The sequence below is a fragment of the Anoplopoma fimbria genome, chromosome 6 (genome assembly GCF_027596085.1).
Source record: "Anoplopoma fimbria isolate UVic2021 breed Golden Eagle Sablefish chromosome 6, Afim_UVic_2022, whole genome shotgun sequence".
Taxonomy (NCBI): Eukaryota; Metazoa; Chordata; class Actinopteri; order Perciformes; family Anoplopomatidae; genus Anoplopoma; species Anoplopoma fimbria.
The window spans coordinates 24,767,043-24,781,077 of record NC_072454.1 but is presented as its reverse complement, the minus strand read 5'-3'; the positions used below and the strand labels follow the sequence as shown (position 1 = coordinate 24,781,077).

The 14,035-nt window shown below is 43.0% G+C and overlaps 1 protein-coding gene across 1 annotated transcript in view; it reads left to right on the top strand.

Annotated features, from left to right (window-relative positions):
- The window catches only part of LOC129092199 (inositol polyphosphate-5-phosphatase A), a 138,970-nt gene that overhangs the window by 43,089 nt on the left and 81,846 nt on the right, over positions 1-14,035 (top strand). The window contains exons 3-4 of the mRNA XM_054600038.1: positions 3,309-3,409; positions 4,395-4,482. Of these exons, the coding sequence (XP_054456013.1) occupies positions 3,309-3,409; positions 4,395-4,482 (189 nt within the window). The remainder of the gene's footprint in view (positions 1-3,308; positions 3,410-4,394; positions 4,483-14,035) is intronic.

The window sequence follows — 14,035 nt, the reverse complement described above, 5'->3', positions numbered from 1 at the left end:
CATTTGCCTGCTCCAATAGACTGGGTTGAATGGGAATCCGGCCTTGCTGCTGCTGCGGTATAAACGGTGCTTTGCATTGCACCGCACTGGATTGAATGTTACCACAACCAATTTGCATTGGAAACTTCTCTCGACTGTCACAGGCCAGGGATTTGTGTCCGCTCCCCACATCCAGTCTGGTGATTTGTAAATTGTGTACAGGGAGCGTTGAAGGTCATCAGATAGTTCATTGATTTTTGTTTTTTCTGAAGTTATATAATGACTCAGAAATCCTCTGTTGAAACCCCAGGCCTGCCTGATATAGAGATGTATTAGAATTAAAACGTGGTTCAATGTTATAACTTTTCATAGAAAAAAATGGAAACTTGATGACCTCCAGATTTTTCCCCATGTCAATTATCAGCGTTAAAAAAAAAAAGTAAACCAAAGTAAGAAAGTTCTGTTAATATGTGTTCTTTAGTTATGGAAGCAGTTTAGAAACACAACGCATTAGGGGACTAAATGTCCAGTGATCATTCACTTAGCTCATCAAATCGAGTTCTTTAGAAACATTAATAGCTTATCGGAACACTTCCCAGCATGCATTGTATTTGAGTGATAATTCTACAGAAAGCCTTCATTTCACAAATTTGTCAGCAGTGATTCCACTTCAGCTGATATTTCAAGTACTATTACTTACACGTCACCGGACATTCAACTGCATTAATCACTTAATCTTCAACTGATAATTCAAGTGCTTGCATCTCCTATTCTTCAACCAACAGTTCAACTGCTTTCACCACTCACACATCCACCGACAGTTGGACTGTTTTCACCTTTCACACGTCAGCTGACACTTCAACTGCATTCATCGCCTTTGCTTCAATAGGGGTGTAAATTACGAGTCACATCATGATACAAAGCTACATTGATTCTTTTGACAGCGATAACATATTTGCTGATATCTCAACTAAGATACGATTTCAGTTCAATCCAATTCAGGTGCCTTTTATTTATAAGAGACAATATTACATACCCATGTAAACAAAATGAGGTACATTTATATCAACTCACAAAAAGCAACTAAAATATGAGATCACACTTGTTTTTCTGGGCTCTTCTAGACAAGTAAATGATAATAAATATATATCTTTTAATAAAAAGAATAAAAATAGAAACAGCAACGCTGAAACAGAAGTGATTTCAAAATATAAAGGCATATCTTAAAGATGATGACGTGTATAAATCTTTTCACTTTGAATCAGCAATATTGGATAGTTGATGATTGAATCAATACATCGATCCAGATTCTTTACCCGACATTTCAACTCCTTTTAATGGTTACATTTTGACTGACACTTCAAACCCTGTCAGGTCTACAGCTCTTCTAGGTAACAACCATCACGTGTTGTACACAATTTACTACTTTACGACTGCTTTCAGTGTTTACAACTCACCTCACACTTCAACTAATATCTTGTTTCAGTTTGTGCACTTAATCTGCCACTAATTTCGTTCAGGAATTCACTTTTACTGAAACTTCCTGGTTCATTTGTCATATACGCTTAGACTGACACTTCAACTCTTTTCAGCACTTCACTTAAACTGATGCTTAACTCATTGATTCCACTTCGGTTTGCACTTCAACTTAATTCTTCGCTTACCCCTCTACACTTCTAAAACTTCTACATCTGTCAGCTCTTCCATTTTCAATTGCTATACAACTCCTAATAGTGTTTGTTTTTTTAGCATAGACTGCCACTCCAAGTACAACTTCATAACATTTTCAGCAGCAAGCACACTTACAGTTTCTAAAGAAATGAGCCTTTTCTAATTTGAGGAATGATAAAGGTTTTGTTATGTTTCTTTGAATACATGTCACATGACTGTCACATGGCCTGACAAAAAAAACACCAGAGTGAAAATAAGACCACAATTATGCATAACCAGGAGACATAAATGCTTGGAATTCAATTAAGAATCAGTTAAGAATCCTGTCATGGTAAAAGAGAGATAAACAGAGGGGATGAGCGTCTGCCATCCTTGTGAGGTTGAGAAACGGAACCATATGGCAGCTCTCACTCTGTTAGTCATGTCCACACGGCCAGACAGGCCTTTTCTTTTCTTTTTTTCATCCAGCACTGCCATGGCAGCTGTCCCTGTTTGAGGGCTGTTTAGAGAGGCCACTACTGTTGCCGCCCACCATAAAATTAGAATTTATGGATACAATATTTGGCACGTCAATATTTCGGCCCCTGCCCGATTCAAAAGTCAACAGAATCTCTTGTTAACAGCGGGGCCTTTTTTTTTTTTAAATTGGACATCAGTCACAGGCACGCTCTTTGCCAGAGTTAAAGTAAGGTCACCGGTTGATGCTGTTTGAATTTGGGCTGATAGCACGGGCGGTTTTAGTAATGAAATTACCACCTGGGTGCTGTCTGTTTGCCAACCTAGCCCTGGATTTACAGCCTGGAAAGATAAATAAGAATGCATGTCGATTAACGCGCACACACACACACGTGCACGTACCACTGGAGCCTGACATTAGTCTCAGGCTCCTTGAGAGTGTGACCTTTTTCCACTGTGAGTTGATAGGTCCACTAATCTCTCCCAAGTTTGAGCTGCTGTAGCCCAGGGCCCCCCCGCTCTTTGGGTCGCCCCGGGTTAAGTGACAAGCCATAGGTTGATGGAAAATCCATAGTGTTATTGCCATACATTACTTTTTATTTGATTGGGCCTCGCAGTGAGCGTAATGCAGCGGCCGAGGTGGAGCAGCCGGCCGAGTACCGGGGTTTTCTCTGTTCGGGCTTTGGGTACCATTTGTCGCTGTCCCGCCTCCCCCTCTCCCCCCAGTGACATTGATGTATGTGTCTCTCTCTCTCTGCCCACCGTCCACGCGAGGGCCAGGCCTCCCGTGTGAGTGCTTGTGAGTGCTGTAAATCACTCCGCGGTATTGATTTTTCCATTAGAGGTCAGCCGCCCTGAACACCTCTCTGACAGGGTGCTCACAAACACCTTCGCTGCGTGCGAGAGGGACCGGGCAAAGTAGATTGACGTGAGGTCACGTGACTAGCGCATGCACCCCCCCCCTACAACAGCCTGTATTTGCCCACTTATTCTAATAATAGGCGCCGCGCTTATTTGTTTTTTACGCACGAATCAACCTGCGCTTTGTGTAGTATGAGCCCACAGGCTTGCCGTAGAGTTTTGTTTTCAACTGCTATGTGTGCACTTGCTCTGGAAAATATAAAGTGCAGTGACACTGTTCGGCTCTTTCCCTCCTTTTTTTTTAACCCGTTATTTTTCTCTCTCCCTCTCTCTCCTTACAGACAGTACAGTCGCACAAGCCGCACTTCTTGGCGTTGCACTGTCAGGAGGTGGGCGGGAAAAACTACGAGGCATCCATGTCACACGTGGACAGTTTCGTCAAGTAAGTATGGCACTCGTGGAGTGACTAATTGTTGTGATTGTAATGGTGAGTAAATGAGCAGTCTCTGTGATGAGGACACCCCCCTTTTAGTGTAGAACATGCAGGGGTAGTTTAAAATCCGGCAGACTACTCCCCCCACTGGCCGCATCACAACTGTGCGTCAGCACAGCAAAGACACTACACGCACTACTTTCATGCTCTGGTCAATTTTGGGCTATTTGGCCTGTATAACATGTTTTCTTTCGGACTAGTGGGAAGAAAAGATCCACAATACACATTCAGGTGTTTTTATTTTTCAGGTGTTTTAAATTCACCAAAAGTTACCATCAAATAATCCCTCATTTGCATATTTAAACATAACATTTCAGAAAACAACAAAAATGTGATATCTGTTAGTTAGAACATTTGATCCTATTCACCTGTACTGTCTTAAAATCTTATCTGCACTTCAGTAGCACTTACATACACCAAACTTTAATTCCTATATTCTGCAGGTTTTTACAGAGGGGTTTTCTCATTTGTCATACACAGCCTGATTTATACATGATGAAATAATAAATAACTTTTTTTTTTAAATGGCTGTTGATGGGTTTGTTTTGTGATTTATGGACAGACACATAGAGATAACCAAAATTCCCTCAATAAAAACTTTTGACTCTAACATGTTCACAAAACGAAACAAGACTTCTGAACCTGGCTTTATCCCATGTATATCACATATTTGATAAGTTAATGGCTAATTTGCGTATTTACACATACAATTTCTGGAACCGTCCTTATTTATGTCATCAACTGGGGGAGGTTCATGCGGTTATCTATTAGTTCAACTTTTTCATTTTCTCTATTTACCTGTAGTGAATATATGTCTTCAGGATATTTTAAATGTGGTTCAACTGGAAGGTGCTTTCACATCTGATTGACATTTCTTGATAAATATATATCTATATATCTGTGTGATTGTGTGTGTTCGTGCTCTGTCCATCAGAGAGCTGTTATCCAGTGAGGCCATGAGGGAGTACAGTAGAGCCCGCGTCTACCTCGATGAGAACTACAAATCCCAGGAGCATTTCACGGTAAGCGCTGTTTGATTCTTTGGTGGTGCATTCACATTCGAGGGGAGAGCGCACACAAACTCCTGGAATGAGACAGAAAAAGTTTCAATTCAATCAGATTTTTCAAGTCTGCAATTCGTTTCAAGATCGATTATTAGTTTTCAATTTATAGTATTTAAAAACTAACAACAGGATTCAGGATCAGCTTAATATCTATACACATTAAATACAATTAGAATGGCATGTAAAAACACCTTATTCTCTTACAAGGTAGAAAACAGACAGCAGGCATTCAACATTGTTTTAAAATAAGACAAAAAAAGTCATGTTTACTAGAAACTTTTACGCTTAAGCATACTTTCAGACGTGACAGACCCCCATTTCTCTGAATTCTCTAACAAGGGAACATCTCAGGCAGTGACATGAGTCATCACACAAGTCATTTTGTGATCACAGCTCTTAAATTAGCACGCAGCGTTTTGATTTTAGCCTGTGGTTGAAATTGCAACCTTCATTCGCCGTAGACGGAAGACAAGCTCAAAACTTTCACTGAGTGTGTGCATGCAGGATAGGTGTGAAAACGGCCAAAGTCCGTAGAAAACGTTGAGCGTGGCGTTCGGCTTAGAATGAGTTTGTTTCTAGAATGCAGCATGAGCTAAGACTAAAAACATGACATGAGAAACGCAAACACTCATTTGCTGCAGACCTGCAGCTGAAGCTGATGGAAAATAAATATGTGATATAGAAACATCTTGGGATCTACACCACTGTGCATAGCCAGCTTAATATACCTGCACTAATATTATGTAGTAACAGCATTTGACCACGAGGTGGCAGCATATACTTGGAAAACAAGTTGCTCCCAGAGCTCAGGTTGAAACTTGTTAAATGAGGAACTGCTTTACTTATTCATCATCAGGACTCATTAGCAAATACTGGTTTCCTTAGCATTAACTTTATATTATATACAGTACAGTTAATTATTAAAGGAATGAATACACAGGTTAAACACACACTGGCCTTAGTATTAATAATAAAACTCTTGGGCTGATTAACTAGTCGTTTTGATCCTAGTCGTCTAAGATTTATTGAGTCACTCGTTTGTTTTATCTCTTTTTTCATGCTGAATGACTTATATCCAAGGGTCTAATGAAAACATAACAATAGATTTAGAGTGGTGCTTTTGTGCGAATCGTTGTGGAGAAAATCAGTTTGACCGATCCGTCAATTAAATCAACAAAATGAGTATTAATCGGCTAAGAATTATTTTGGGGGCCTGAGGAGAGCCCCAAGAAAGTCAATGCAGATGTTTGAATTTGTCCAGTCCATAGGTGGTAGAAGGTGTCACAACTTCTTCTAATGGAGTCATATTATATTACCATCATCTTCCTATATTTGTATATGCGTCTTCTGTTTGACTGACACATGGCTATGTGAGGAATTATACCTATTATAGGACCTTAAATCTGGGTGACAGACCCTTTTCATTCATTCCCTTGTTCCACGGCTGAGTGCATGTTTCGTATTCGGCCACTTGGTGGAGCCAGACACTCACACCTGACAGCAGCAGGAGTTCTTCCTCCCTGAGTTCTGTCTCCATCCATTCCTCTACAAGGACACAAGTTTAATGTCTGATGCTTAATTGACAGACTACAGGTTTATCATACGATCATCTCTGCTTTCCCAGGAGATTATGTGGTAAAAAAAAAAAACTTTACTGTAATAACACACGTAGAAAAAAGGTCCAGATAAGAACTGTGATCACTGAGTTGCATGGCGCCTCCTCGGTTTCTCCTCCGCGACTCCCGCCGTCGTCGTCACGCCACACTGCGCCTCCTGCAAACGCTCATAAATCACAGCCACCGCCGAGTCGCACTTGCTCTTTTCAAAAGAATATTACAAACACTGGCCTTTGGGAAAAACATAATCATCTGCCGCTTCACATAAGTGCCGCTAATATCCCCGGCAGCACGAGTTGTTTATTTAATGGTGTTTGTCTACAGATTAACCTTTTTTAGTGGCGTTTTCATTGGGATGGAGTCGGCAGCTTGTGCGTCTCTGTTGTAAAGCACTCAGCGGGAAATGTGATTTCTCTGATGCTGAAATCCAGACAACAGTAAATACGAATAGACTCTCCAGTGTTTCTCACACAGGGCCTGCCATTTAGCTTTGCGTGACATCACTCCTATTTGTTTTTCTCAATCTTCGATTTCTCCTCCCTCCCCCTGTGCTCCGGGGATAATTGTTTGTTGTCCTCCCCGCCTGTCAATTTTCCAGATAATGTAAGTGGGAAGACTTTTCTGCGTCGAGAGTGCGGTTTCTTTATTTGGCGAGCAGACTGGTGCATGTTTTTCTGGACGAGCGTAGCAATGTAGCGAGTGTGTGGTGAAGGCCAGTCAGATTGTTTACATGCCTGCCCAGTGTGAGAGTTGTGTTTGAACTGCATCCCTGTGTCAGTGAAAGAGAGGAATGTGATTGATAAATGAATGTGTGACATTCTGTTACCAGAGACCCTGTTTGTTTTTTTTGTAACTGTGATTAGGCGAATGTGCCAAAATAATTCACTGGTTCCAGCTCCTCAGGTGTGAATATCTGCTGGTTTTCTTTGTCTTCTATGATACCTGGTTAATTTAATCTATTTGGAGTGTTGTTCAGACAAAACAAGCAATTTGAAAGTCTTTTTGGGCTCAATTTTGGAAATTGTGATAGATGTTATTTTACCGTGTTCTGTCGTTTTATGGAGCAAAAGAAGAAACGAGAAAATATTCAGCATATTTTGTGATGGAAATAATCATTAGTTGAAGCCCTACTTGTACTTCAATCTTTTTTCTTTTCTTTATTTTCAACAAGTGATCAGCATAAAAACAAACGTATAAAACAAACCAACAAACAAAAAAAGATTCAGTTTCTTATTCTAGTGCGAAAGTGTTTCAGTGTTAGCCCGTGCGTGTGTGTGTGTGTGTGTGTGTGTGTGTGTGTGTGTGTGTGTGTGTGTGTGTGTGTGTGTGAAGATGGTATGGTTTTCGGTAAGATATAGAAGAGACAGATTTAAATAAAAAGGGACAGTGTTGAGTAAAAGAAGATAAAAATAGAAATATACAAATAAATAGATAAATAAATGAAATGACTATCACACTCTTGGAGTGGAAATGTGCATACATCTGCAGAAATGTTAAAAACACAATTATCTATTTAACAAGTGGAGTTTGATGTCTTTTAATGGCATTATGGCAAATTTCAAATACTGTGGAAATGGATAAACCAAATCCCCTTTAACTGCTGAAAATGTATTTATCAAGAAAGGTGACTCTGAAATCAACTTTGGTGTCATTTGTTGAGCAAAAACATTAAATCTTTTGCACAGTCAGACAGACTTCCCTCCAAACCTAAGCAGCGGTAACATAAATACCAGCCTGGAAGCTGAACGGAGCTGGATTCTTGCCTGTTGACCGCATCTTAATTTGTCCAACTGAAACCCCATCAACATCCTGATGTCAAAAAACGCACACATGTAACACCTCTGCTCTGAATGTGAGTGATGAGGAGTCCAGGCCGGCCTCCTCTCTGCTCCTCTCCTCCTCATCCTCCCAGAGGAAGGGCAGCAGTGGCGGTGAAGAGCTTGACTGACACGTGGCCCCTGTGGCTGAGCCCCGGGTCCTGGTGTTCTACAGCCCCGTTAAGGTATACAGCAGGTAAAATGTCAATTAGGAAGGCCCGCCCCTGATAGCCCCAACTCCCAATCCACATGTTGTGGGACATTAATATTCATCGTGGGGCCCCCGGAGCTGCAGGGACGACGTGCGCCATGACGCTACCGCTTCCTGACACGGCTTTACGTAAAACGCCCGCTAAAACACCCACCCACCGCCGCTGTCACACGGTCTAATCAAGCCATCCAGACACACACACAGACAGACAGTGACACACAGCGGCCCCCTCGGTTGTTCCAGGGCATTTTAATGGGAAATTAAAGGCATCCCTCATGTCTGTGGTCTGCAGGACAGCAGCGAGAGCAGCGACGGAGGATAAATCAGCCTCTGTGGCTTGACTGGACACCGTCTGTCTGTCTGTCTGTCTGTCTGTCTGTCTGTCTGTCTGTCTGTGTGTGTGTGTGTGTGTGTGTGTGTGTGTGTGTGTGTGTGTGTGTGTGTGTGTGTGTGTGTTTGGTCTCTGCAACTGCTTTCACTCTAAGGGAAGGCAGGATGTAGTACGCAGGAACTTTGTCCAGAGCGATTTGTGTCACAGATCTGCAACACTGGTGGTGGAAGTTCAGAGCGAGCCGTCTGAAGTCTTTGGTTTCACTATCACGGGGGTCAGCGTCTCATGTTGGAGCGTACGCATGCTGCAGATGGGAATAGACTTCTGATGGAAAGCAGGCGACAGTCTAGCATGAATCCCCACGTAAGAGAAGTTCCCACCGAGGCCTGGTGTTTTCTGAAGTGAATAAGATCCTTCCAAGGAACTTGGTGAGATAAAAACTGATTTTATGAATATAGAAAATGCACAAACACTTAGTTGTTCACACAGCTAACATTTAAATGAGAAATGTCTGTTGGAGAAGGCCTGACACATGAGGAAAAAATATTCATATATACTTCATCAGTATAAACTTTAGGCCCGTAGCATTTCATTTTATTCTTCTGCTGTTTGAGTTCAATTCATATCATTTTTTCCCCTGTAGATATGTTAAAGTACGCAGGAGCAATGGTGTCACAATTTGCAAAAATGTGTTACCAGAAGTTGCTTGTTTGATAAATAGCAGCGTCTTGTAGTCCTTTGCAGGATGGCGTGACATGGGAATCAAATTAACTAATAAAACTAATTATATAAGAACAATAGTGGCTTAGATACAAAGAAATTAGTCGTCCCCTCCTCCCCCGGCTCAAAAACACCAGAAGCCAGGGTGGTATTATTTTTGTATGAGTCTATACATTGATTTTTTTGTATTGTTTCTAGATGCAAGTGCAAGTTACAAATCAGCAGATAAGCTGTTCCAGACTTAAATAAATGTTATGCTCAATTTTGAATTGACCAGCTCACAGGCTCACTGACCTCAGAGGCACTAGAGGGAAAGTTTAGACGTCAAAAATCAAGACGTAGATATTTCAAAGCTGTCCCATAAATGACAAATAGCTAGTTTGACAATAATGAATGTACAGAAACTCCACTATCGTCCCACATTGTAAACTTTCTCCTAAATGACCAACAGCACCAGCAAGATGCCTAAGTTAGAGTTTGCTTCACTCTGCTCCAGAGGTGAGCGCCTCAGCTCTCCTCCGGGCAGAGCGCCGTAATGCAATCATCAGTGCCGCTCTCTGCTTCGGCCAGGGATTTATGAACACTTAGTGTCCCTCTGTGCTGACAGGGCCTCAGCCCGAGTGTGTGTGTTTACGGCATGGCCTGGAAATGTGTGTCACTCGCATTTATCCCTTTTTTATTTTATACATAAATATATATATTTATATTTTTTAACTGCGTCCTATATCACCTCCCACTTCCATGTATTTTTATGATGAAACCAAAGCAGGTTGCATATCGGGATTATATACTTCCAAGAGAAAGTGGGGTCATAGAGGAGGGGTCTCCGTGTACAGCGTGTTGGTTTTACACACAGAGGTTAACTAGCAGGAGCAGCCCCACCCCGCTCCTCACCTTCCTCCTCCTCCTCCTCCTCCTCAGCTCCGTGTTTTTAAAAGAGAAAGGGCCGCAGCAGCCACATAAGCAGGTTAAAATATTGCTAACTAAATCCAAGAGAGCTCTTATTTCAATATGGCGAGAAGTACGGCACCAACCGAGGCCACTTGAATGGAGTAGATGTCAGCGCGGTAATACGGCCCGGCCATAACTCTCGGCGGCCATCACTCATACTCTCGGGGGCAGACATAAGTGCACACACGCACACACACACATATATATATATATATATATATATATATATATATATATATATAGTGACAAAGATGAATAAACACCGATGCTGAGCGCTCAGGTTGAAATGTTGCAGACACACACACACACACACACACACACACACACACACACACACACACACACACACACACACTCTGACACAGGGGTCGTGCAACAATCAATGAATCTGCCATCAGATGTGAGTTATGAGAGAGAGAGGAGAGAGAGAGAGAGAGAGAGAGAGAGAGAGAGAGAGAATTCCGTGTGTGAAAATATTTTGGACTGGAAATGTAGATATAATTAATAGATGGTGGAAAGAGGTGGAGGAATTGACGCATTTATTGTGGGGAGGCCAAATGTGGCGGGGGTGAGCCGAGCCACTCGCCCCCGCCAGGATCACCGTGTCTCACTCACTCACACACACACTCATAAACGGCGCCCTGATAAAGTGTTTACCACTGGGTGTGTGTGTAAGTGTGTGTTTGTTGATCGAGGAGAGAGGGGGGGGGGGGTCGACTCAGTCGTGTTGGAGGTGGAGGTGTTGTTGTCCTGCGGTGGTGTGTGTGGGGTCTCCAGCCACAGATAATGATGTGATTCCAGCACGAGGCGGGCCGGCTGTACCTCGCCACCGTCCATTATGATGTGCCCCCCACCACCCCAACCCCAACCCCCACCCCCACCCCCACCACCACCAGCCACCACGGGGGCAGAGTGAAGGTGAGCCTGTCATATCGATCTTTTTAGCGCTAAAATATGAGCCACTTTACTCTGCTCCCCGGCGCAGTGATGTGAAAAATAATAACTCGGACCCAAATTAAAAATATTGATCGCTTAGGTGGTGTTGAGAGCAAATAAACACCCTCTGAAGGATTTTTATCTTCCCCTCCCACTCCTCCCTTTCTTGCCCTCCTCCGTCTTGTCCCTCCCCGCACAAGGGAAAAAAAGAGGCCGGGTCAGGGACTGGCGGGCTAGCTGGACCTGTGATAAACATCACACCCGCCTTGTTGCTCAGTAGTCTTTGGTAACAACCCTCTACCAAAGCTCTGGACGATCTTTATTGTTCCCGGACGCAAATCAAACAAGCAGCCCATCTTTTTTTTTTCGGCTACTCTCTCAACACTGATCGATTGGGTTTAGACTCCATAATCTTGTATTAGCTCCGGCTCCATTCACCGCAACCCCCCCCCCCCCATAATTATTTCTTTTTCGCACATCCGAGCTTGACTTTTTTTTTCCCCCCGCTGTAATGGATGAGCTGACATAGGGGGCCATCAAACGGGTGGGAAAACAATTGCCACAAGGTTAATTTTATTGCCTGCTCCATGCATTTGTGAGCAGGCGGGAGGTGTCCTCTGCCCGGGTCCTGATGAATGGCCGCGCCAAGGCGGGCGGGGAATGGAAATGAGCGAGGGGGGATAGAGTGGAGAGGCCAAACGCTGGGTGGGGGGGGGGGGGGGGGCCGGAGTCATACCTGAAATTGAAATTTTCTCTGACACACTAAAATTGGTATTCTGATATATATATATATATATATATATATACACGAAATGCGACGTTCCATTTAGTTTGATGATGACGGCCGCCGTGTGTCCCAGTCAATTGGCTTTTCTTTTTTTTTTTTCTTTTTATAACCACACCCACTCCACCTCGCGCACCCCGAAGAAGGTTAATATCCGCACATCCTAAATGCTGGATGTCAGGTCGTCCACGAGTGTGTAGGAAAAATAAACTACTTAGTGTATCCGAATGCTGTCGTAATACTTGGCCGTCCCGGGAGCGGGCACTATTGATTGTCTACAAGGACGTCTCGCTCTGTTTTTGGGGGCTAGAGACGGGATGAATAGATATTTGATGGAGCATGGAGGGGGGTTGCTGCGTCAGTGTGGGGATGAGAGCCAGGCGTCGGGGAGGATCACATGCTGCCTGTTGACATCAGTGAGAGAGGGCGCTGGGGGGGCGGAGAGCGGCGATATCTCCGTTTTTTCCCACTTGAGCCGGGTGCCTCCTGCTGAAAGCTCTCTCCTGCCCGCTTGGCCGCCGGCCCCTCTCTCTCTCTCTCCCCGTGTGAGCACAGTGCACATGTATGCCCGAGTGGCATCACTGATCCCATTTCAGGCCAGCACTTTGCCCGTGCATATCGATTCCTCGTCCTCTGCCGATGGCTATTGCGGCTTCATTTGCGTGGCCCAGCTGAAACCAGGCAGTCAGTGGCCATTATATTCCCATTAGCTAATCTCTCAGCTTTGATTTCCATAATCCTCTTGTCCATTGAGAGCCCTCACAGCTCCCACAGTCCCGCTCTCTCCAAGGAGGGAAAAAAAGACCCCCAACCACCCCAAACCCCGGGCACTTTACTCTCCCAAAAAATCTGCACAGCAACATGCATCGCATACACAAACACACACACACTTGAATAATGTAGATTTAAACAATGCAATGATGCCGTATTCTAAAAATGTAGTTTAAAAATAAAGGCTTTACAAATAAGAGGGGACAAAATAATAGACTTTCCTGTGCTGCGCGCAATATCAGGACTACCCGCAGTATCTTACTTACTGAAGTTAAAGTTAAACTAGATCAATCTGATGACTAAAACTGTCCTAAATTATAACAGTTTTCTTTGATTATGATAAGACAAAAAACCCAGACTTTTAGTCAACTAAAACTAAATGTGATTAAAACTAACAAGGACATTTGACACATGACTAAATAAGATAAAAAAAAACGCTGACTATATAAGTGGAACAAAATGTTATTAAGAGGATTATTTAAGAGGAAACTGCTCTTTTGTATTACAGTGCAGCTCAGAAGGGAATTATTGGAAAGTTAATAATGCTAAAAAAGACTGATTGGATTAATTTAAAGATCTGAAGCTTCATATCTGCATCACTGACATGGGAAACACGCCAGGAAATTATATTTTCATGTCCAGCATTGACAGGACGGATGACTAAAGTGACCATTAACTCTCTCAATATACTCATGGGCATTTGAGTATTGTAATTTGAAAGGCCTAAGCAAATGTAACACTTTTATAAATCTTGGGGTTAAATTTATTATTAAAAATGTGTGTCAAGGCACAACAAAATTGATACCTGAAAGCTGCCCGATACAACCCGTGCATAATAATGATGGAGGAGGCAGCATTTTTCTGAGATTCTCTTCATGCGCGCTAGATTTATAGACTTCTTAATTATAAGCAGTTTCAAAGTCTAAAAAGAGCTGTGAGAGCTTAATATTTCAGCAAGTGAGGAAATATTTAAACAGGCAGCAATGATGATGTTTTACTGTCTATTAGACTGTTATTTAGGATAAGTGTGTTTAACCCTCTAGGCTGAAAAACCAATCGCTAATGATATCACTAACGCATGCCAATAGGATACAGCGATTATCCTATTGGCATGCGTTAGTGATCCCCCCCCCACACACATCTCCATCCCATGGGCGCCCAGTCATTCTCTGCTGGTAGAGACGTACGGCGTGCCGGGCCAAATTGACCTTAATCACCCTCAGTAGAGTTCTCTTGGAGCGATTGCTTACATTGATCAAAGAGGACCGAACCACCTACCGCCCACTCTCCACCCTTGACACCCCCTCCTCTCCAAACGAGCTGATAATTAATAAGGGCTGGCTGTGCAAAAACACCAGTCAACGGACAGCGTGA